Below are 24,956 nucleotides of genomic sequence, written 5' to 3'. Positions count from 1 at the left end.
AGGCATGCCAACATACACCAACCAGGGGGGACACCCACCCCCACCACCCTTCCTGCCTTGTTGCCTACTGCCTTCGGAGTTGACTCAGTGTCATTTATTTGAACTGTTGAAAGTGCATTGTTGGACCTGGTTGTGATTTGACTGTGGAGAACCAGACTGAATGGATGCTGTATGGTGAGAGTGTTAGCGGGTGAGGCGGAGTAGTACTGTTATGTTAAATGCAGTGCGGCTCATTTGCTCCGAGCTGTGGTGATCACAAGAAACTATCGCATTTCTGTGGCTGCATTTTGGTTCCAGAGCCGTCTAGGGCGAGACGCGTGGGTGTTTGATCGAAACCTAAATGCATTGGTTCAGAAAAATATTTTTTTATATACAGGGACCGGGTCAAAAATATAATGTTTTTGCTATTCAGTGCTTTTGGTTTGGCTGGCCTTTACCTGGCATTTAAGTCAGTCAGCTGTACCTTGGCCAGGCGATCGTTGACGTTTCCAGGGAATTGATGTGACCTGACCTAGCCTCAGTCTCCTTGCCCCTCGGTCTGTATCCTCTCTGACCTCACTTCTATGTCATAAACACTGCTGATGACTCCTCTTGATTAATGCCTTTCTGTGGCTATAGAGATGGAGGCCCAGTTGTAGCTCACTGAGGAGCACATAACCCAGAGAGAGAGAGAGAGAGGGGTAGAGAGGGAGACAGAGAGATTGAGTATAAAAAGAGAGAGAGGGGGGGTAGAGGGATAGAAAGAGAGAAGAGACTGTCAGGGACTGAGTCTTCTGTGTGAATCAGATATTCCATGCATTTATAATCCCCAACACCAGTGTGCCTCCCAAAGGACAAATCAGTCTTTACCTCAGTGTGGTCTGATTGAAAGGTTGCATTCAGCCAATAGAATAGTCTTTATGAGTCAGATAGCAGGCAGAGAAAGAGAGATGGAGATAGAGATGGAGGGCGAGAGAGTGAGAGAGAGAGAGGGGAAGTGAGAGGGAGAGAAGGGGGGGTTGACGAGTGAGGGGGGGGGGGTCTGTCATTAGCTCGCAAACAGCAGTTTCAAGCACAGGAAATTGCCTTGCCACCAGACGTGGCCCTTACGATATCTCTGGGTGGTGTGACTGCGCCAAAGCAGCGCAGTGGCGGTAGGGAGCAGAAGGAGAGAGGAGGAGAGAGAGGAACGACCCCATCGTGTCCCAGCAGAGCCAACCCAATGCACAATTAATCACTCGCTCCTGTATGCCAGGACAAAAAGGGATGGGAACAGCTTAGATTCAATCTGTCCTCATTTAAGCTGTAATGGCCTCATCAATGGCTCGGCACTCATGTCTCTCTCTCTGTCTGTCTGTCCGTCCTACATGTGCCTCTTGCTGCAGTATGTGACTGGCTAATACTGAGTGCCCTCCATCTACAGAACCAAAAGCTGAATCCGCCTCTCTTTTTCTCGTCCCCCTCTCTTGTCTTTCCTCATCCCTCCACCCTCCTCTCTCCTCCTCCCTCCGCCCTACTCTCCATTGCCGATTACATTTTCCGGATCCATAAAGCATGTCTCTATTGGATAAGATAATGTCCACATGCCCAAGCGCCTCACAGTTTTCTTTTGTCTCTCATAAGCCCTCACTTAGACACGAACCACGTGGACAGGGTCTTGAGCTGCAGCTCATGTTATTTCTATGTTTGTCATCTGCGAGTTCAACGGCATCTGATTGCGCCTTTGTGCTTTAGCTGAGCCCTCCACGCTAAGCAAAACAAAGGCAAACATTTCCATCCCTTTCGGATTGGATTCCGCCACGCCGCAAACAAGTGGTGGCTGAGTTACGATGGCCGTAATGAAATGAGGCCTCATCTGGAGGCACTCTGCTCATTTGTTTTGACATCAAGGCCCCAAAAACTCCAGGCCTGTTCTGTAAACTCCACCGCTGCCTCGACACTTCTCAGCCCGCTGCCTCAGACGCTGCTGCCGCCGTGCCATTGGCTGTTGTGTTGGTGGTGGTGGATTGTTCCAGAGTTCCATGGCAACATGGTGGAAATGTCACTCCTCACAGGGAGGGAAGGCATCTGAGACAACTATGGGACTCTGGAAGAGAAGAGCCACATGCACAAACACACACGCACGCACGCACGCACGCACACACAGACGGAACATGCAGATTGCCTGGTTCAAACACTCAAGGCTTCTTTAAAGCAGACCCTCTACACACACGCACTCTACACACACACTCTACACACACTCTCACTGTGTCTTTAGGGAGGCTTAGTGAGATGATGAAGATGAAGAGAGAGAGGGAATTCACTCTGGTTGTTCCTGGGAAGGAACCAGAGTCTTAAATCAGCCCCCCCCCCCCCCCCCCCCCCCCCCCACACACACACACTCATTGTGAGGGAGAAATGGCCAGGAGCCCGTGGGAAACTTCACCTCTCGCCCCCTCAGATATTACAATGTGCCACTCTAATGTGCCCGCCGAGAGAACAGTCAAAGAGGTTGGGGGGAAAAATCTCTTCACCTACCTCCTGAAATACACTCTCTGTCACATTCACACACACACATACATACACACACACCATGGCAGAGCAGTGTGCTGCCGATGATGACACCGTCATGTCGCATTGCGTGTCTCTCAGGCCCCTGATTTCAAGCCTCTGTGAGTCTCTGTAACTGAGTCAGCTCCACTGAGCCGTATGCACTCCTCCTGTCCATCCCAGCCCTACCCTCCCTCCCACTGCTCCGCTCCAGCCCTGTCTTACCCACCAGCCACTGCAGCCCCAGCCCCCCTCTCTGTGTCCTTTAAAAAAAAGAGAAGTGACGTATCCAGGGGCCCTCTCCAAAAAGCCTTAATGAGGGTCTGGAGAGAGGCAGAGAGCACTCGAGACCCCAAAGTAGTCCTTTTTGCAACTGTGGGAAAGCTTTCTTAGCATGGCAGAGAGCGAAGAAAGAAATCGCACTGGAAAAATATCGGAGAACAACGTACCTCGGACAGAGCCTGTCTCTGTTTTAAGGAGAAGTAATGGGGTCAGTTAATAAAAGAATAATCCTATGACCAGGACATCGATGGAGCTCTAAAGAAAATCATGAAGTAACATTGTTCCACTACACAACAAGCTATAATTCAGGATACTCTATTGATCCCATTAAAAAAAGCCTAGAGGCTACATAATCGAGACACATAGGCGCCATTGTCTTCCTGGAGCATTGTATGAACTCAGCTAGCATCCCCTGCTTTCGTTAAGAATCATTAGTTCAGTAGGGGTTCAATCAGGAAGTAAATAACTTGCGCTAATTCATGTTGTGCAGATTCAAGACGGGGGAAAATAACCAAACGTAAAAAGCTGAATAAAAGAGAGAGAGAGAGGGGGGGAGAGAGAGAGAGAGAGAGAGAGAGAGAGGGAGAGAGAGAAAGAGAGAGGGAGAGAGAGAGAGAGAGAGAGAGGGAGAGAGAGAGGGAGAGAGAGAGGGAGAGGGAGAGGGAGAGAGAGAGAGAGAGAGAGAGAGAGAGAGGGAGAGAGAGAGGGAGAGAGAGAGGGAGAGGGAGAGGGAGAGAGTGTGTCAGTAGAACATGGCCGTTAGTGGAGGGGAGAAGGAAAGAGAGGTATCAGGAACAGCGGCGGTCTCCAACGGTTGCAGCCGGAAAGAGTGAGAGAAGGACGGAGTGGGGAGGAAAAAGAGAGAGAGAGAGGCGGAGAAGGACGACGGGGATAGAGGGGCGAGAGAGGAAGAGGAGGAAGCAGAGGGGCGAGAGGGAGCGGCCTGAGGGGAGAAGAGTGTGAGAGAGAGGGAGAGAGATTGAAAGAGAGAGAGAGAGAGAGAGAGAGAGAGCAAGGAGAAAGAGGGATTGACGGCTGGGGCAGTGATCAGACTCCGCAGGCCCTATAGACAACATGCGATAGCATCAACCTCATGGGCTGCTGGTAAAGACTCAGCTCCATCACTGCCTCCCTGGCTGGGGACAGAGATAGGGGCCCTATACAGCACTACATTACACTACACAACAGATTACGTTCCCCCGGTGACAGACAGACATGCCTGAGAGGCTAATGTCAGCTCCAACAGATTTAGGAATTCAACATATTTTGCCATTAGGTCATTTTCTAATGTTCCAATATTAGATTAGCAGGTTAGTGGATTTTAACTAGGCAGACAAAGACCTTGAAAGAGCTGTTGTGCGTAATTGAGATACTGCCTCTCTTGTAGTCGACATACGGGAGAAGTTCTGTCATGTCTGTGTGATTACTGTAATCAGGACAAATTGCACAGGGCCCCCCAGTAAATCGGATCAATTGTGAACCGTATGGCTAAATGCCCTCCAGGCCCGGACAATGTTAAAAAACGACCATGTTGAAATATGGATGTAGCTGAACACGTTGGCCTCTAACTCTTGAGTGGTTTCTGGTTCCTCGTTATCATGACAGCCAGCTCCTTGGAAAACCTCTCTCTGGCCGGTGGGGGCGGGGGGAGAGATAAGTGAGTGTCCTTCCTGGGCAGAGGCCATTTTCCCCTGTTGATGGTTCAATATTACAGGGTTTTACCAGGGCGTTGCTCCCTTCGTCCCAGCCAGACCCATCCCCGACCCATGTTCTCTCTTTTCTCTCTTTTTTTCTTTCCTCCCTCTGTCTTTCTCCCTCTCTCATTCCCTTTTTCTCTGTCCTACTCTCTCTCTCTCTCTCGCTCATTCCCGCCCTCTCTCTCCTTCCTTCCCTCCTTCCCTCCACTGTGGCAAAAACCCAGCAGTAGTTCTAAGCCAGATGAGCCTGAGAGCCACAATGGCCTTGACAAGTGGGATGGAGTTACTCTCCTCACTAGAAGTGCCAATTTGGTCAGCACTGACAAGGGTGATTCCGCCCCGTATATAATTTAATTGTGGAATAACAATCATTTTCCTTGCCATTTGGTTGCCTTTCCCCCCCTCGTTCTTAATAAAGTGTTCCCCCTGCTGATTGCTTCCAAAATAAATATGAAAACATCATTTAAAATTCCACAAGTATTTTATTTTAGGGGATTTTTTTCCTTCACTTTGTTTTCATGCGACCCTAGTTTTTTTGCAGCTTTGCTGTTGCCTTGATGGGGATTTTCCACTGGTCGAATTAGAAATCTGAACACAGATATGTTGAACCACGCCGTGTTGTAGTCATATCCGTCTTCCTCCTCTCTCCTTTATGGGTTTGAATCGGCCTGTTACGGTGAGAGTTGATACATGGCGTCACACCAGTGGCCGCTGCCCGGTGCTCCCATCCACTTTCCTTAAAACATGCATGAACTGTGAAAACCAGCAGGCCAGTCTTTACTCTCGTCCACTCCACTCTGAGGATCTGCTGCGATCGGCATCCTCTCTAGTCCCGCTAAACCCCTTATTACCAGTAATAGTACAGTAAGACGCTGTAAAACTAGCCTCCTGCTCCGCCCGTAACGTCGTCTCGCCGACAGGACTCAGCACTTTCTGTTTCTAGCTACCGAGCCGATCCGGGAACCATTAAAGCCCCAAATTTAGAAATAACAGGTGCACATTAACACTTCCCAGGGAGGTGGTGCAGAGGGGACGGGTGGAGGTGGAGGGGGATATCTAGTGACGGAGGGGTGGGACGGCTAGATTACAAGACTTAAGTCTGCTAAGTAGTACTATTCACAGTTACTGTTGCTGGATGGAGAGAAAGGGAATTACTGCTGCCTCCCTCCGCATGCTGCTGCTGATAATATCATCGTTGTGCTAAAGCTTATTACACGCTGTTGTGGACACGCCAGCACCAGCAGCATCATATGGCCCACAACACAAGCAGACAGGCAGGCAAGGGATGAGGTGTGGATGAACAGTAATGCTGTGAACAACAGGCACCATCCAGTTTCTCTAACAAGAACCTTTGTGCTGTTCAAACAAACCTGTTGCACCTGGGTGTCTTCAATAGGAACCAAATGGGCAGGGACCGACCTGAATTTGTCCAGTAGAAACACTTGTTTGCTAATGAATACACCCCTTCTGGGTGATTGAGAAGGGTAACACTGCTTCTGCTACTTAGCTACAGTGCATTTGGAAAATATTCAGACCCCTTCACTATTTCCATGTTTCCATTATGTTTACAGCTTTATTCTAAAATTGATTACATTTTACAATACAATTTTCAAACCAAAAACTGTTTTTAGATTTTTTTTGCAAATGTGTAAAATAAAAAAAATACTGAAATATTGGGGAGTTTTTCCCATTCTTCTCTGCAGATCCTCTCAAGCTCTGTCAGGTTGGATGGGGAGCATCACGGCACAGCTATTTTCAGGTCTCTCCAGAGATGTTCGTTCAGGTTCATGTCCAGACTCTGGCTGGGCCACTCAAGGACATTCAGAAACTTATCCCGAAGCCACTCCTGCGTTGTCTTGGCTGTGTGCTTAGGGTCATTGTCCTGTTGGAAGGTGAACCTTCACCCCACTCTGAGGTCCTGAGCGCTCTGGAGCAGGGTTTCATCAAGGATCTCTCTGTACTTTTCTCCGTTCATCTTTCCATCGGTCCTGACTAGTCTCCCAGTCCCTGCCACTGAAAGACATCCCCACAGCATGATGCTGGTACCACCATGCTTCACCGTAAGGATGGTGCCAGGTTACCTCCACATGCGACGCTTGGCATCAGAGCAGAGAATCTTGTCTTTCGGTGCTTTTTGGCAAACTCCAAGCGGGCTGTCATGTGCCTTTTACTGAGGAGTGGCTTCTGTCTGGCCACTTTACCTTAAAGGCCTGATTGGTGGAGTTCTGAGATGGTTGTCCTTCTGGAAGGTTCTCCCATCTCCACAGAGGAACTCTGGAGCTCTGTCAGAGTGACCAGATTCTTGGTCACCAAGGCCCTTCTCCCCCGATTACTCAGTTTGGCCGGGCGGCCATCTCTAAGAAGAATCTTGGTGGTTCCAAACGGACCTTCAATGCTGCAGAATTTTTTCGGTAGCCTTCCCCAGAACTATGCCTCGACAAAATCCTGTCTCGGAGCTCTACAGACAATTCCTTCGACCTCATGGCTTGGTTTTTGCTCTGACATGCACTGTCAACTGCGGAACCTTATATAGACAGGTGTGTACTTTTCCAAATCATGTCCAATCCATTTAATTTACCACAGGTGGACTCCAATCAAGTTGTAGAAACATCTCAAGGATGATCAATGGAAACAGGATGCATCTGAGCTCAATTTCAAGTCTCATAGCAAAGGGTGTGAATACTTTTATTTGTAATCAAATAGAACAATTTTCGAAAAACCTGTTTTCGCTTTGTCATTATGGGGTGTTAAGTGTGCAGATTGATGAGGAAAACAATTAATTTAATCCATTTTAGAATAAGACCGTAACATCAACAAACTGCGGAAAAAAAGGGAATGGGTCTGAACACTTTCCGAATGCCCTGTATATCACCTCTGGATGCACTGAGATAGACACAGTAGACTGTCTGTTTAGACTGTAGGCTGCTCGTTGTCCATTACTTGTGTTTTCTTTTTGCTCATTTCTTTAGAAGAGTGTGCTACTTTCTTACTCCTATGCCTTTCTTTCTACTTGTGAAACCCAATGACTGTCTTTGTGGATTGTGGCTATTGTTTCTAAATGTACTGTCGGTCTCTCTCTTGCAGCACCCTCAACAACAACAACATCACCCTCATCCCTCTGTCCAGCTTCAACCACATGCCCAAGCTGCGGACTCTGTGAGTATATGACGAGGATACCATTTGGATGTGTCCCAAATGCTACCTTATTCCCTGTACAGTGCACAACTTTCGACCAGAGACCTATGGCCATGGTTGAAAGTAGTGCACTGTGTATTGAATAGGGTGCCATGTGGGATGCAGACATTGTGAAATACCACCAAGTGGCTGAGTGGAAACAGGATCTATCTCAGAAGATTATTATTCCATAATGAGTGGTTATCTCTCCGTTGTTTCATGCTCATAATCGTTCGAGCCCCATTACCTCAACAAGGCACAACTTTCTTTAAGTTCACGAGTTCTGACTCCCTATAAAAACCCTGGGTCAAAGACATTGTTGTGTTCAATCCCTGGATCGACCCTGGGGCAACTCTGATGAGTGATTGGGCGGGTGGGGGGAGGGGCGTCCCCGGTCGCCAGGGTCGATGGCACGCCAGCTCACTGGGGTTGTTTACCTAGAAACCCCTGGGGGGGTCTGAGGGAGCAGACCCTGTATCTGTCTCTGTCCCCTGAGATCTGTGTTGTGCATGACTTTGTCACTGTACCCATTTCACTCACATTATCTCCCCAACCACAATCAATACATAATAATGACATAGTGCTCTACCTTGCCGGGATGTTTCTCTTCTGCGGCTGACCTTGGTTATTAAGCAGTGGGCTCTGGGATACTTTGGTTATTATTACCATGTGGTGTGAGTTGTTCCACTGCTGCACTGTCCAAGGGGACCATAAATAGTAAGAGGGTGTCCGCAGTAGACGGGCAGACAGACAGACAGACGGCCTTTGACGCTCGGGACCCATCTCAGACCCGCAGTGGCTTGTGACCCTGTGACCCTGCGGTGTCCTCCCCTCCAGACCCCAGCCTCCAGACTCCAGCCTCCCCAATAATCATCTCTTTTCCTGCCTGCTGCCTGGGCTCCTCGGGGGCCTGAGGTCTGGAGCTTAGAGCTGTCCGCTCTGCTACAAGCCCCATGGCTCAGCAGTCTCCCCATCCCTATCCCCTCGCCTCCTCCTCGCCTCCTCAGAATTGAATTTGCTGACGCTGGGATGGCCGGCCTTCTGCTCCCTGGCCAGTATTGAATTATCTGAGCCGAGGCTCCCCCTGCTTCCCCCTACCCCACCCGCCCCTACATCCCTGGCTCCCAGTTCCTTTGTACTGCATTTTCTGGCTCTAATATCCCTGAGATCTCTGTATTGAATTTGCTGCTTGTAAAAACAACTTATTAAATCAAATGTTTAGAGATGTCTGTAATTCATTTAGCAGGGATGGGGGGGGGGGGTGGCTCCAGGTTTCTGAAGAAATAGCTTAGCTAACCTCCCCTCTGCCCTCGCTCTCTCTCGCTCTGTTTCTCTCTCTCTCTCTTTCTGTTTCTCTCCCCCACTCTCTTTTTACCAGCTTTGTCCAGCAGCCATTCAATTAGATCAAATGATATCACCCCATGGTAAGTTACCGTTCAATAACGGGACAAATAGAGAGTGAGGGCTCCTACTGCGAAAGGGATAGTTACTCTAGTAATTTTCACAGTGTGTGTCTGTGTGGATCACTGGGTGAGCTGAGGTGCCCTTTTGTGCAGGTTCTGAAGATGAACACCTAGCTCACCTCACTCAAACACACACACACACACACCGATACACACACACGCACACACACACACCGACACACACACACACACACACCGACACACAACAGCCGACCACCGGTGGTGTATGAGCCCTATGCTCCGTCTCAGTGTGGAGCTCATCTCTCCATCCCTCCACCTCTCTAATCCCACTCGTGTGTAATTAATCCGGAACAACGGGTGGCTATAAACTGGATTTATAATGGGAAGAGCTCCATTAAAACTACAACCCACGCTGTTATCCTCAATGAGCAATTCCTGTCCCCTAACCGGATCGCACCCGTATTTCATTTGCCAGACTTTTTGAAGTAACTTTTTGATTTGCTGACATGACTCTTCCTCCTACCGCCAAGCCCCCCCCCCCCCCTCGCTCCCCCTGTTTCCTCTCCTTTCAGCTCCTCTCCAGTCGGTCTCGTAATGACTGTTGAGAGATAGTGATTTAGCCCCTGTGTGTCGTGTCCTGTCCGCTTCTTTGGGAGAGCTGCCATATTGTTGAGGGAGACCTTGACGAAATGAAGGTGTTGGCTGAGAGAATGGGCCCATTCTTGCGTCTGCAGATGGATTCACATTAGTCGCTTTTATGCGCCGGTCTTGGATATGACAACCACAGCATCTCTGTCAAGGACGGCGGAGTCACATAGTCATAAACACAGCAGGGCAGCCATGAGTAAATGAGAACTCCAAATGTTTTTCATCTGCTGGGCAGCCTCAGACCTAAGAAAAAAGTCAATTTCATTGTCACTCTAAACACATTTGGGGGCATGTATTGCGGTGAGTGGATTCTTCTACTCAGCCTTAGATGTGGTCATTTTTCTAACGCGTGATGTCATGCCACTGGCCCTCTACTGTGGCTCTCTCTCCTCCCACCTTCTGCAGCCAACAACCTGCACTGACCACTGCTGTTCCCTCACTCTCCGCTCCTCCCTTTGCAGGCGTCTGCACTCTAACAATCTGCACTGCGACTGCCACCTGTCTTGGCTGTCCGACTGGCTGCGGCAGAGGCATGGCCTGGCCCCCTTCACCCAGTGCATGGCCCCCGCCAGCATGAGGGGCCTCAACATCCCTGATGTCCAGAAGAAAGACTTCACCTGCACAGGTATGCACCAAACGAAATCACCATGACAACACACTGTACTAAAAACAGCACAAGATCTACTCATGTTATCTCCAAATGAACAGAGTCTTTTATAGTGCGGAGTGAAAAGCCAATGAATCAGTGGAATCGGTTGGTGGTCTTGTTTTAATTGACTCCAGGATGTAATTGGTAAAAGGGTTCACGGTTGGGCCTAATGAACAGCTCCCACCCCCTCCCTGCAGCCATTAATCAGCTGATGAATCTCCAGCAGGCAGCCGCAGCAGAAATACAGTCCTCCGCCTTAGAGGCAGCCCCGTAATTAACCTGCAAATAAAGACAATAACACAGCAGAGATGGGGAGAGAGAGGGGGGGTGGGGGGGAGAGAGACAAAGAGAGAGGAGAGAAAGATGGATAGAGGCATACCCTGTGCTGGTGATTATCCCTGCTTTATTACAGCCAGCAATAAACAGCCATGTTATGTCATTGACTTGTATCTCCTGCCCTTTATTTTGATATATGTTCCTTATTCTAGAGCTTTATTAAGCTGATTCAACGTGACACATGGGGTTTTAACTCAGCTTTTTATTTCATTTTGTATTCAAGTGTGCATAATCTGCTCTCCCTCACTCTATCCTCTCCCCCCCTCTCTCTCCATATCCCTCTCTCTCTCTCCCTCTCTCTCCCCCTGTCCCCCTCCTCCCCATCCTCCCCCTCCGCCTGCCCCCCCCCTTCTCTCTCTCTTTCTCTCCCCCCCTCTCTCACCCCCCCCAAACCCCCTCTATATCACTCTCTCTCTCTTGCCCACCCTCTTTCTCTCTCTCTCTCTCTCTCTCTCTATCTGTCTCTCTCGCTCTCTCTCTCTCTCTCTCTCTCTCTCTCTCTCTCTCTCTCTCTCTTTCTCTTTCTCTCAGGCCCAGCTCAGGCAGAGCCTCGTACCTGTATTCCCCAGGCATCAGTATGTCCGATCTCCTGCACCTGTAACAACAACATTGTGGACTGTCGTCACAAGGGCCTGACTGAGATCCCTGCCGACCTGCCCGAGGGCATCGTAGAGATGTGAGTGTACTAGCTTTTTAACAGTCACTACCACTTTTACTAATGTGTATCCCTCTTTGCCTCCCTTCATTGAAGGAAGCCTACACTCAGAACATTGTGTAGTTAACATTGTACAAAACGTCCTGTGTGTTTATTTCTTACCTCTGCTCCAGTAATGGAACAAACTCAATTAGCAACATCAGTTAACATGCTCATTACTGCTGCTTGTTCAGGTGCATGGTGGCTATGTTCTGTACTGAGACTGAGGCACATTCATCCTCTCCTACCCTCTGGGCTGACTGGCTGGATTGCTGGCTGACTGTCTTGATTGCTGGCTGACTGTCTGGATTTCTGACTGACTGGCTGGATGGCGGTTGGTCCACTAGAGCATGGGTTGTCAAACTTTTTGGGGCCCAAGGAACCCTTTTGTGTTAGCAAATTCATCAGGGACCCCGTCATAATCAGAACACAACTTGAGTGGAATAGCAATAGCCTACAAGGAGTTTTACTATGACGTCTGCAGTATATGACTGGACGAACCAAGTCTCTTGGCATCGGAGAGAAAAATGTGCAGTTTTCAAGCTCATTTTCCCATGAGGCCGAGCTATCTTTTGCTGTTGCAGCTTTAAAGCTAATATCCCGCAATTCTACACATTTTGCCATTCGGGAAAATAAAAACTTGGCCGTTTTAAAGCTTCAATTACAGTGCATTTGTGTAAAACAATATATATATAAAAAATTGGGGGGAATGGTATTGAGTTGAAGAAATTAGAATTGTACTGTGGATACCGATATCCCTGTGAGCTTCCCAGGCCCGTGTTGCCCAGGGTTAAGAACATGCATTGTAGAAGAATAATATGACATTGTTATTGTATTACACACTTTTAACTTATTCCATGGATCCCGTGGCCAATAGAGATCTGGTCGCGAACCCCTGCAGTACCTCCGCGAACTCCTGCAGTACCTCCGCGAACCCCTGCAGTACCTCCGCGAACCCCTGCAGTACCTCCGCGAACCCCTGCAGTACCTCCGCGAACCCCTGCAGTACCTCTGCGAACCCCTGCAGTACCTCTGCGAACCCCTGCAGTACCTCCGCGAACCCCTGCAGTACCTCCGCGAACCCCTGCAGTACCTCCACGGACCCCTGCAGTACCTCCACGGACCCCTGCAGTACCTCTGCGAACCCCTGCAGTACCTCTGCGAACCCCTGCAGTACCTCCGCGAACCCCTGCAGTACCTCCGCGAACCCCTGCAGTACCTCCACGGACCCCTGCAGTACCTCTGCGAACCCCTGCAGTACCTCTGCGAACCCACTTTGAGAACCGCTGCACTGAAGCCAACAGAGCAGCCCCACACAATTATCCCCCGAACAATGAGGGGCCAAATCAAACCTATTAGAACTGTTCAAGGACGCTGGGCTTCCTCTCCAGCACAGCGGAGGCCCCTGCACTCAGTCAGACACATAGAGGTGTACCCCTTCACCTCTGTGTCTTCTCTCATTCTGCCTGTCCCAGCTCAGGGCTCTGTGTCTGGAGCAGTGGGCAACCCTGCAAAGCGGCTCAGACATTTCTCTGCAACCCACGTGGCCTGGTTAGGGGCTTCACTTTACTGAGATAAAGTACAGCTTTTCTATGAACCGACTGCCCTTGTTTGGGTCTGTGTGTGCGCGCGCGTGTGTGTCCGCTTTAGAGCGCGTCCATATATCCTCAGTCAGGTTATTCGATATACTTATCGATTGCTCCGACTCTTGTTTGCGCTAAAGAACAGGTGGGTCATTTCTCTGATATGTACAGCTTCTCTGCCGCTGTTGTTATATGCCAATAGTGTGTAACCTTTGCATAACAAATGGATACGTTAATGTAGGATACATTACTCCAGCGCTTACCTTAGCCAGAAACAATATTCTGCTAATGAAATGATGTATTGTCAGGACTTTACTGGGGTCGTTTCTCTGAAAATTGTTTTCACGTTCCTCTGCCAGGTTAGAATTACTGTTACACCCACCGCACAGGAACAACAGCCAAAACAACCTCCACCCAATCTGTAGTTTAGGAATCAGAGGAAATAGATCCCTCAGAGCAGAGCTCGACAATGTACGTCTTTCTATAAAATGTTCTTGTTCCTGTTGAAATATAGATATATACAATTACTCTGGGTTAGGGTTGCATAGCTACCGGTAATATAGCAAAGTTACCAGAATCTTCGGTAAGGTTGGTAATTAACAGGTAATCTATGGAAATCTATGGTAACTTTGGTCATTTCTACTTGAATGACTTGTAAAAATGTATTTGTATACAGTATAGTATAATACCATACATTAATACATTTTTACAAGTTATTCAAGTAGAAATGACCAAAGTTACCATAGATTGCCACTATTAGTAGACATTTCTTATATCTGTGTCTGTATTGTCCATGAGTTTCTAGTGGAGAGACCATATGGTTCAAGAGAAAATAGCATCTAATCAACAATTGTATTATTTGCAACCCTTCCAACGATGGTCTTTTTTCACAACTGCCACCATTTTACCCCAAAAACATTTACAGCAAAGACATGTTGGATAGAGTCAAATAAATAAAAGTGTTATCCATTTTTTATGGATATTTCATGTGCAAAACCTCATATTAAACATCAATGGCATTCACAAAGTTGATGGTTTTTATTTAGGATAATGCTTTACAGCTTTGACATTCTATTTTGAATTTTAAAATCATCCTTAAATATATTTTACATGTGATAAGGCCACACAGAGGGCCAGAGATAATTACAGACACCTCCCACAGGGCACACAGACGTCAAGTCAACATCTATTCCACGATGGTGCAACGTAATTTAATTGAAGTGACATGGAAACAACGTTGATTCAACCAGTGTGTGCCCAGTGGGATAATCTGAAGTACCCAAAAAGGCACCTAGATGTCATCTGATACAATTCCATATATTCCTTGAAAGTTACCAAAATTCTGGTAGTTTACTGGTAAACTTGGAACGATTCCAGTAATATACCCTCCCTTTGAAATCCTACTCTGGGAGATAGGGGTTTTGGGCATGGACACTGCTCAGTGTACTTATCCTCCTCCAGATTCCTTTCCTCGCTAGGACCCACTTGGACACATATGCACACACACACACACACACACTTACAAGTCTCCCGAGTTCCTTCCTCACTAGGACCCAGGCCAGCAAGACAGGATGGATGGATGGTGATGTAGTCAGGCAGGGGGACAGAGGTTGGAATGGGACTGGGAGATGGGGTGGAGGGTGTGGAGGGGGAGAGGAGGGCCTGGGTGCTGCAGTACGTCCCATCACTCAGTGAGACGGATGACCCTGGCCCAGTAGCTCTGTGACTCTGGATCCCTGTCTGTCCACACCCAGCCCCTCCCCAGAGCCACACACACCACCCCAGCAGCCCACCTCCATCCTCCATCTCTCAGACAACACAGCCCACTGGGCCAAGAGGAGGAGGAGGAAGAGGCCATGGACATTAACACACATACACACACCACACACACAGACACACATACAGACACACACAGACCCACACAAACACACACACACTTTCTCCCATAAATTCCATCTGTATATGTAACTGTGAGCCCAGGATAGTTGAGAATGTATTTACCCCTAAAGTAACCTGCTGCTATTCTCTCTCTCTGCCCCCCCCCCCCCTCCCCCGCTCCCTTCAGTCGTCTGGAGCAGAACCTGATCAAGAACATTCCTGCTGGAGCCTTCTCTCCATACAAGAAACTCAAGAGGATGTGAGTCTGACAACCCAGGGCGTTTTGGGATAACGCTCTCCACCTCCTTTATTTATAGAAAGGACAAAAGCTTGGAACTGTATCTAACATGCAAACAGAGCGAGACATAGACCCACATACATACACATGAACAGTGTCCAGCATTCTCTGCACGTTAAGCTCCAACTACACACACTGCTGTTCAATAATGCATATGGGACAGCGGTGGCAGGAAGACTGACATGCCCTTGCCACTCTCTCTCTCACGCGTACACACACACACACACACACACACACACAAGCTCCTCCTGTTGCCCTTTTTAATGTATTCAGTCATGCATTTCGTTAGACATTTCTGGGACACTTGTCCGTTTCCATCACGATGTCTTTGCTCGTGCGTCCAATCCAATCTCTGCCCTTCTGTCTCTCTCTCGCCCAATGTTCTTCCAGCGACCTGAGCAAGAATCAAATCGCTGATATCGCCGCCGATGCCTTCACCGGCTTACGCTCCCTGACTTCACTGTAAGTGAAACCCACCTGCATCTTAATACACACACACACACACATGCGACAACAGTGGAGAAATAATGAAAGACTTCTTCGGTCTTGCCGCCGTCCGGTAATTGCAAACAAGATAATTAAAGTCCGGTGGCGTGCGGCATGGCGCTTCTCCTTGACAGCTGACTCTAAGATGGCAGGACAGCCAGGTGGAGCAGGGGAAAGCAAATTAGGGCTGAGCATCTAACACAGTACAACACAGCGGCTTGGCATCTGCGACGGCGGGGACAGAACGCACGCTTCCATTTAAATCACTGTGTCGATGTGACAGAGACACCAGCCGACGGCAGACACTCGGGCCCATGCATATTAATCCAGCCAATCAGCAGACACGACAGGGAATTCATCTTCCTCTGTCTGTGTAGTGCGTCCCAAATGGCACCCTATATTCCCTACCTAAGTGCCCTACAAAAACAGTGCGCCATATAGGGAATGGGGTGCCATTTGGGACACGGTCCTCTTCGTCTGGAGGCCCGGCCTGGTGCCAATCACAGCACCAGGCTGAAAGAGACTGAAGATTCATTTGCTCGGGGTGTCGTAAAATATTATGTGCATGTCATGTACTGTCAGGCTGGGAATGGGAATAAACCTGATTCTACATTACACATGTATTATACAAACACACACACAGTAAGTAAATCTACACTCAACAAATGTAAAAACCGCAACATGCAACAATTTCAAAGATTTGACTGAGTTACAGTTCATATAAGGAAATCAGTCAATTTGAAATAAATGCATTAGTCCCTAATCTATGGATTTCACATGACTGAGGGTTCAGATATACATCTGTTGGTCACAGATTCCTTTTTTTTTAAATGGTAGGGGCGTGGATCAGAAAACCAGTCAGTATCTGGGGTGACCACCATTTGTCTCATGCAGCCCAACACATCTCCTTCACATAGAGTTGATCAGGCTGTTGATTGTGGCCTTGGAATGTTATCCCACTCCTCTTCAATGGCTGTGCGAAGTGGCTGGATATTGGTGGGAACTGGAACACGCTGTCGTACACGTCGATCCAGAGCATCCCGAACATGCTCAATGGGTGACATGTCTGGTGAATTTGCAGGCCATGGAAAAACTGGGATACTTTCAGCTTCCAGGAATTGTGTACAGATCCTTGCAACATGGGGCCATGCATTATCATTCTGAAACATGAGGTGATGGCGGCGGATGAATGGCACTACAATCTATGTACATTCAAATTGCCATTGATAAAATGCTATCGTTTTTCGTTGTCCATAGCTTATGCCTGCCCATACCATAACCTCACCCTCACCATGGGGCACTCTGTTCACAACGTTGACATCAGCAAACCGCTTGCCCACACGACGCCATACATGTTGTCTGCCATCTGCCCGATACAGTTTATGAAGTTTATGAAGAGCACACATCTCCAGCGTGTCAGTGGCCATCAAAGGTGAGCATTTGCAGACTGAAGTCGGTTACGATGCCGAACTGCAGTCAGGTCAAGACCCTGGTGAGGACGACAAGCATGCAGATGAGCTTTCCAGAGATGGTTTCTGACAGTTTGTGAAGAAATTATTTGGTTGTACAAACCCACAATTTCATCAGCGGGTTACTGGTCTCAGACGATCCCGCAGGTGAGGAAGCCAGATGTGGTGATCCTGGTCTGCGGTTGTGAGGTCAGTTGGACATACTGCCAAATTCTCTAAAACGAAATTGGAGGCGGCTTATGGTAGAGAAATTAACATTCAATTCTCTGGCAACAGCTCTGGTGGACATTCCTGCAGTCAGCATGCTGATTGCACGATCCCTCAAAACTTGGGACATCTGTGGCATTGTGTTGTGTGGCAAAACTGCCCATTTTAGAGTGTCCTTTTATTATCCCAAGCACAAGGTGCACCTGTGTGATGATCATGCTGTTGAATCAGCTTCTTAAAATGCCACACCTGTCAGGTGGATGGATTATCTTGGCAAAGTAGAAATGCTCACTAACAGCAATGTAAAGAAATGTGTTCACAAAATGTGAGAAAAATAAGCTTTTTGTGTGTATGGAGCATTTCTGGGATATTTTATTTCGGCTCACGAAACATGTGACCAGCACTTTATAAGTTACACTCATATTTGTGTTCAGTATAAATGTATGTGTCTCTAGTATAAATGTATGTGTCTCTACAGGGTGCTGTACGGGAACAAGATAGCTGAGATTCCTAAGGGCCTGTTTGATGGGCTTGTCTCTCTTCAGCTACTGTAAGTACACATGTGTACTGACCTATACTATGCTATACTGTACTGTAATATACGGTACTATACTGTACTGAAGCTCTATGAATTGGTTGTAACGACCACAACTCTGTGTTTGTGTACCTTATTTTCCACCCTGTCGGTTTGTTCCTATATTTTTAGCTGATGTTCCTTCTAAACCTTTTTTTGCATATCTTTTGCATGTATGTGCATGCGTTCCCAGTGTGTTTGTGTCTCTGTTGCATAAGCTAGTTTCACTCTGGCAGAGGGTTATGATACGGACCGCAGTGGAAGAGCAATAGTTCATGTTCTGCATTTCCCCTCATAAAACCAAGTCGAGCACAAGGAAGCCGAGAGTGTCGAACCTCGAAACCCTTTTAGAGTCTGAAACGGACCATTTGGGCCGGAGCGGGAGCGCCTCATGCAACATCATTAGCATTTAAATTGGACCTGATTACAAAGCAGATCTCTCACACCTAGTTATATTGATGTAGACATGGAAACATAGCTCAAACATAATGACTGTGTTTAATGGTCTAATTTAAGGAAATCTGCTGCTCTTTAATGCTGCTGACTGTTGGTGCTTGTTGAAACACACACACAGACACACACACACACACACACACACACACACACACACACACACTGTAATGATTTAGAAGATGGAGTGGAAATGAATTATGGAGATATGCAGGATGCTTGGGGTCTCTCCTCTCTCTTACTGGTATGTCAGCGAATCAGAGTCTCTCCAGTAAAGTGCACATCAGCGTAATATCCACACACACACACACACACACACACACACATACACTAGCAGTACGGCACACTGACTGGTATGGCTCGGCGATTCACCCTGTCTTTCTTGTCATCGACGCTAATGATGTAAATGACATAGGGATAGGCCTGTTCTTTAACAAGTTATTTAGCATTTTGAATAGACACATGGAAAATCTGCACTGTTTTTCTTTCATTCTTTCATCACTGTTCTTTTCCTGTTGGGTTTCAAATCCCTCCCAAATGTAATTAGTTCTCCCTGTGAGCAGCAGCCTAACGATGCGTGTGTTTGCTCTGCGACAAACCCTCATTAGAATGCCTCTCAATAATTTAGCAAACGCTGCCCAACGTTAGTCAAATGTCAGGCAGGCTGAGAGGGAGAAAAAAAGGAGAAAGAGAGAAAGAGATATATAGAGAGAGGGAGGTAGAGACAGGAATGGAGGGGGGGGGGGGGGTGTGCAGAGGTTACTAGGCGAGCTAGTTATGGTAGAAATGCCACAACTTGGCTACATTAGCTAATGGACAGTATGGAGGGAAGGACAGCAGCATAGCTCTGCACATAGAAATATAAATACTAGAAAGGACATCCCCATTCAAGTCAATGTAATTCTAATTATATGGCTATGTCCAACCCTGCCCTAGACTTCCTGGTTTCCTTATGGTCTCTCAGTCACTGCTTCTTTCTTATGCTCTGACGGTAAAACCAATGAAATAATGGTGGCTATGGCTTTAGGAATGAATGTGTCTTTGACAGTGTATCTGTGTCCTAGGGAAAAGGGAGTTGTTGTGGTTACTGGGATCATGTGGTACTGACCTGAGAGGAGTGAGCAGCACACTTCTGTCCCAGATCAGTGCTGTGTCCCTCAGCTTGCATCCCAAATGGCACCATATTCCCTATATAGTGCACTACTTTTGACCACAGCCCTGTGAGCTCTCCCCATGGGCCCTGGTCAAAGGCAGTGTATCGGGTGCCATTTGGGATGTACCCTCAGTCTGACCTCTGAGACACACGCCACCCAAGCCTTAACAATCCGCTGCCTGGATCACCTACGACAGGTGTAACATTAGGTCCTAACACCGCATGTGGATCTGTGACCCGTTTTGTTTTCGTCCCAAATGCCTCCCTATTAAGTGCAATGTAAAGGGAATTGGGTGCCGTTTGGGACGCAAGCTTCTCGTGTCTTCACCCCCCCCCCAGTACGTTTAAAAACATGTTGTTGTTATGTTTTTCTTTCCTTCAGGCTACTGAACGCCAACAAGATCAACTGTCTGAGGGTGAACACCTTCCAGGACCTGCAGAGCCTCAACCTGCTGTCTCTGTATGACAACAAGCTGCAGACCATCAGCAAGGGCCTGTTCGCCCCGCTCCGCTCCATCAAGACTCTGTGAGTAGCCCCCCCCCCCCCCCCCCGCGCTCTATCAGGACACTGAGTAGTAACCCCCCCCGCTCTCTCAGGCAACTGAGTAGTCACACACACGCCCCGCTTTATCAGGACACACACTGTGTAGTCACACACACGCCCCGCTTTATCAGGACACACACTGAGTAGTCACACACACACTCCCCGCTCTATCAGGACACTGAGTAGTCACACACACACTCCCCGCTTTATCAGGACACACACTGAGTAGTCACACACACACTCCCCGCTTTATCAGGACACACACTGAGTAGTCACACACACACGCCCCGCTTTATCAGGACACACACTGAGTAGTCACACACACTCCCCGCTCTATCAGGACACTGAGTAGTCACACACACGCCCCGCTTAATCAGGACACACACTGAGTAGTCACACACACACTCCCCGCTCTATCAGGACACACACTGAGTAGTCACACACACACTCCCCGCTCTATCAGGACACTGAGTAGTCACACACACTCCCCGCTTTATCAGGACACACACTGAGTAGTCACACACACACTCCCCGCTTTATCAGGACACTGAGTAGTCACACACACAAACCCCGCTTTATCAGGACACACACTGAGTAGTCACACACACACTCCCCGCTCTATCAGGACACACACTGAGTAGTCACACACACACTCCCCGCTCTATCAGGACACTGAGTAGTCACACACACTCCCCGCTTTATCAGGACACACACTGAGTAGTCACACACACACTCCCCGCTTTATCAGGACACTGAGTAGTCACACACACAAACCCCGCTTTATCAGGACACACACTGAGTAGTCACACACACACTCCCCGCTTTATCAGGACACTGAGTAGTCACACACACACTCCCCGCTCTATCAGGACACTGAGTAGTCACACACACACTCCCCGCTCTATCAGGACACACACTGAGTAGTCACACACACACGCCCCGCTTTATCAGGACACACACTGAGTAGTCACACACACTCCCCGCTCTATCAGGACACTGAGTAGTCACACACACGCCCCGCTTAATCAGGACACACACTGAGTAGTCACACACACACTCCCCGCTCTATCAGGACACACACTGAGTAGTCACACACACACTCCCCGCTCTATCAGGACACTGAGTAGTCACACACACTCCCCGCTTTATCAGGACACACACTGAGTAGTCACACACACACTCCCCGCTTTATCAGGACACTGAGTAGTCACACACACACTCCCCGCTTTATCAGGACACACACTGAGTAGTCACACACACACTCCCCGCTCTATCAGGACACTGAGTAGTCACACACACACTCCCCGCTCTATCAGGACACTGAGTAGTCACACACACACTCCCCGCTCTATCAGGACACTGAGTAGTCACACACACGCTCTATCAGGACACTGAGTAGTCACACACACACTCCGAGCTCTACCAGGACACTGAGTTGCCACCCCCCCGCTCTATCAGGACACTGAGTAGTCACACACACGCCCCGCTCTTTCAGGACACTGAGGAGTCACACACACTCCCTGCTCTATCAGGACACTGAGTAGTCATACACATGCCACGCTCTATCAGGACACTGAGTAGTCACACACACAAACCCCGGTCTATCAGGACACTGAGTAGCCACCCCCCCGCTCTATCAGGTCACTGAGTAGTCACACACACGCCCCTCTTTATCAGGACACACACTGAGTAGTCACACACACACTCCCCGCTTTATCAGGACACACACTGAGTAGTCACACACACACTCCCCGCTTTATCAGGACACACACTGAGTAGTCACACATACAAACCCTGCTCTATCAGGACACTGAGTAGCCACCCCCCCGCTCTATCAGGTCACTGAGTAGTCACACATACAAACCCCGCTCTATCAGGACACTGAGTAGTCACACACACACTCCAAGCTCTATCTGGACACTGAGTAGTCACACACACACTCCCCGCTCTATCAGGACACTGAGTAGTCACACACACACTCCCCGCTCTATCAGGACACTGAGTAGTCACACACACGCTCTATCAGGACACTGAGTAGTCACACACACACTCCGAGCTCTACCAGAACACTGAGTAGCCACCCCCCGCTCTATCAGGACACTGAGGAGTGTCACACACACACTCCGAGCTCTACCAGGACACTGAGTAGTCACACACACAAACCCTGCTCTATCAGGACACTGAGTAGTCACACACACAAACCCCGAACTATCAGGACACTGAGTAGTCACACACATAAACCCCGCTCTATCAGGACACTGAGTAGTCACACACACAAACCAAACCCCGCTCTATCAGGACACTGAGTAGTCACACACACAAACCCCGCTCTACCAGGACACTGAGTAGTCACACACACAAACCCCGCTCTATCAGGACACTGAGTAGTCACACACACAAACCCCGCTCTATCAGGACACTGAGTAGTCACACAAAAAAACCCCGCTCGATCAGGACACTGAGTAGTCACACACACAAACCCCGCTCTATCAGGACACTGAGTAGTCACACACACAAACCCCGCTCTATCAGGACACTGAGTAGTCACACACACAAACCCCGCTCTATCAGGACACTGAGTAGTCACACACACAAACCCCGCTCTATCAGGACACTGAGTAGTCACACACACAAACCCCGCTCTATCAGGACACTGAGTAGTCACACACACAAACCCCGCTCTATCGGGACACTTTGAGTAACCACAGGACGCTGTGAGTATCAACACTGACAACAGGATTAACGACCTGCACGCAGCCATAGATGTTGAATCCCAGCCTTAGCATGGTAGTCTGCGCACACACACACACACACACACACACACACAGGGTTTCTCTTCAGCTTATATGTAAGCGGAGGACTCAGAAGAGAAAACCAAGATATATGACGTTGGATAATATCAGAGAGATGTCTATTTTGGAAGGTTGTTTTTCTGTTCATCTGACAATAATTTCAGGCCGCTGGAAGCCACAGAGTGTTACTTATCTGGAGTATATTACATTGTCGTGTTAGCGCGTAACACATATTTTTCTCATGCATAAAAAGTCACGTGCAAATATTTGTCATCCATGTAAAGACGTTTTCTCATGTATATAAAGGAGTCATTAATGACATGTTACTATGGTAATACTGTACGTGATATACTTCTCACACACTTGTGAGCCATTTCAATCTTCCCACTCTTGTCTCTCAATCTCACTCTTTCTCTCGCTCCCTCCCTCCCTCCGTCCACCCCCGCCATGTCTCTCTCCATCCCTCTTTCTCTTTTTCTCCCCTCGCTCCGTCTCTACCGTTCTCTCCATCCCTCCGTCCACCCCCGCCATCTCTCTCTCTCTCTCTCTCTCTGATCATCTCACCTCCAGCCACCTGGCTCAGAACCCTTTCATGTGTGACTGCCATCTAAAGTGGCTGGCTGACTACCTGTTTGACAACCCCATTGAGACCAGCGGAGCTCGCTGTAGCCACCCCCGTCGCCTGGCCAACAAACGCATCAGCCAGGTCAAGGGAAAGAAGTTCCGTTGCACAGGTAGGCTCCTGCGCACACACGTAGACCCACACGCACAAGCATTACCATTCCTTACGAGTACAGAGCATATCCCGGGAACTCCTTTCAATTAACAGAGCAACCGGCAACCTTCTACCGCCCGGCAACAGTTTGACAGACAGCCACTCCCCTCCGTCCAACACTGTAGCTAGTACGAAAAGTGCCGTGTCTCTCCCAACAGTCGCGCTACGCCCGTCTGTCTCCACCCGCTCCTGCTCTACTCTCCTAAGGCATCTGATCTAATGCATTGTGACGTGTTGATGGCTCCAAGTCTCCATGGCCCCTCCGCCCACAATCCCTCATAATCATGTGTGGCTTGATTTACACGGCGAGGGCTGTGCAGCTGCAGCTAGAGTCAGACATGGAGCCCACGTTCCTACACTGCCCTCTCTCTCTCTCTCTCTCTCTCTCTCTCTCTCTCTCTCTCTCTCTCTCTCTCTCTCCCTCTTTCTCCCTCCATCTCTCTTTCTGTCTCTGTTACGCTCTCTCTCCCTCTTTCTCACTCTCTCTCGCTCTCGCCCTCTCACTCTCTCCTTCCACCTCTCTTTCCATCTCTGTCACCCTCGCTCTGTCTCTTTTCTCTCTCTTTTCTCTCTCTTTCTCACCGTCTATTTGTGTCCTGTGAACCATGTCATTGTGGAGAGAGAGAGAGGAGAGAGAGAGAGAGAGCTGTGCGGAACCCTCTGGCCTGGAGCAGTTATACTTGGAACCTGCCGGGTTTCAGAGGGGTTCATAGCAGAAAAGAGGAAGGCTTGAGGCTGGAGTGTCTGTATCGGTGTGTATTGCAAGCTCACCCATCACACCCATACTTGCCTCTTAGGTTTGTGGTTGGGACAGGAGGGGGCCCCATGGGGCCCCACAGATACATGCCCCTCTGGGGAGAGGAGGAGAGGAGCGGACGGGGGGGGGGGTTAGGGCAGCTCCACTCCTCTGGCACTGTGCATCCACACACACGCACTGTGCAGCCACTGTTGCTTTCCTTTGATATTAACCCTGGGTTCTCCTAATTACAGGCTGGGCAAATTCAATATAGCAACACAATAACAAGCACAGCGGGAACACCGATAAACTGTGGTCGCACTGTGTGTGTGTGTCTCTCTTAGACAGAAGCCTGGTGTGTGTGTGTGTGTGTGTGTGTGTGTGTGTGTGTGTGTGGGGGGGGGGGGGGAAATTACCAGAGGGCTTGTACTGTTTTCTCTCACCCTTATCTCTCTCTCCCTCTCTCCCTTCCAATTGATAACCACACAGGGCTGTCTATACTGTATGTGTCCCTGTGTTTGGGCCTTTCCCTATGCTGTGGGGTTACAGACGGTGTAGTCTACAGTGTGGCCCCTGAGGGCCCTGTGTGCATGGGTGTG

At 48.8% G+C, this 24,956-nt stretch overlaps 1 protein-coding gene across 1 annotated transcript in view; it reads left to right on the top strand.

Moving 5' to 3' along the window:
- Positions 1–24,956, top strand: part of LOC110488577 (slit homolog 3 protein) — a 206,978-nt gene that overhangs the window by 131,964 nt on the left and 50,058 nt on the right. The window contains 8 exon segments of the mRNA XM_090198173.1: positions 7,572–7,643; positions 10,195–10,358; positions 11,250–11,394; positions 15,061–15,132; positions 15,562–15,633; positions 17,812–17,883; positions 19,893–20,036; positions 23,417–23,580. Of these exon segments, the coding sequence (XP_090054299.1) occupies positions 7,572–7,643; positions 10,195–10,358; positions 11,250–11,394; positions 15,061–15,132; positions 15,562–15,633; positions 17,812–17,883; positions 19,893–20,036; positions 23,417–23,580 (905 nt within the window).

This window comes from Oncorhynchus mykiss, chromosome 14 (genome assembly GCF_057628025.1).
Source record: "Oncorhynchus mykiss isolate SJ-2025 chromosome 14, ASM5762802v1, whole genome shotgun sequence".
NCBI lineage: Eukaryota > Metazoa > Chordata > Actinopteri > Salmoniformes > Salmonidae > Oncorhynchus > Oncorhynchus mykiss.
This window is presented reverse-complemented; position numbering and strand designations above follow the sequence as displayed.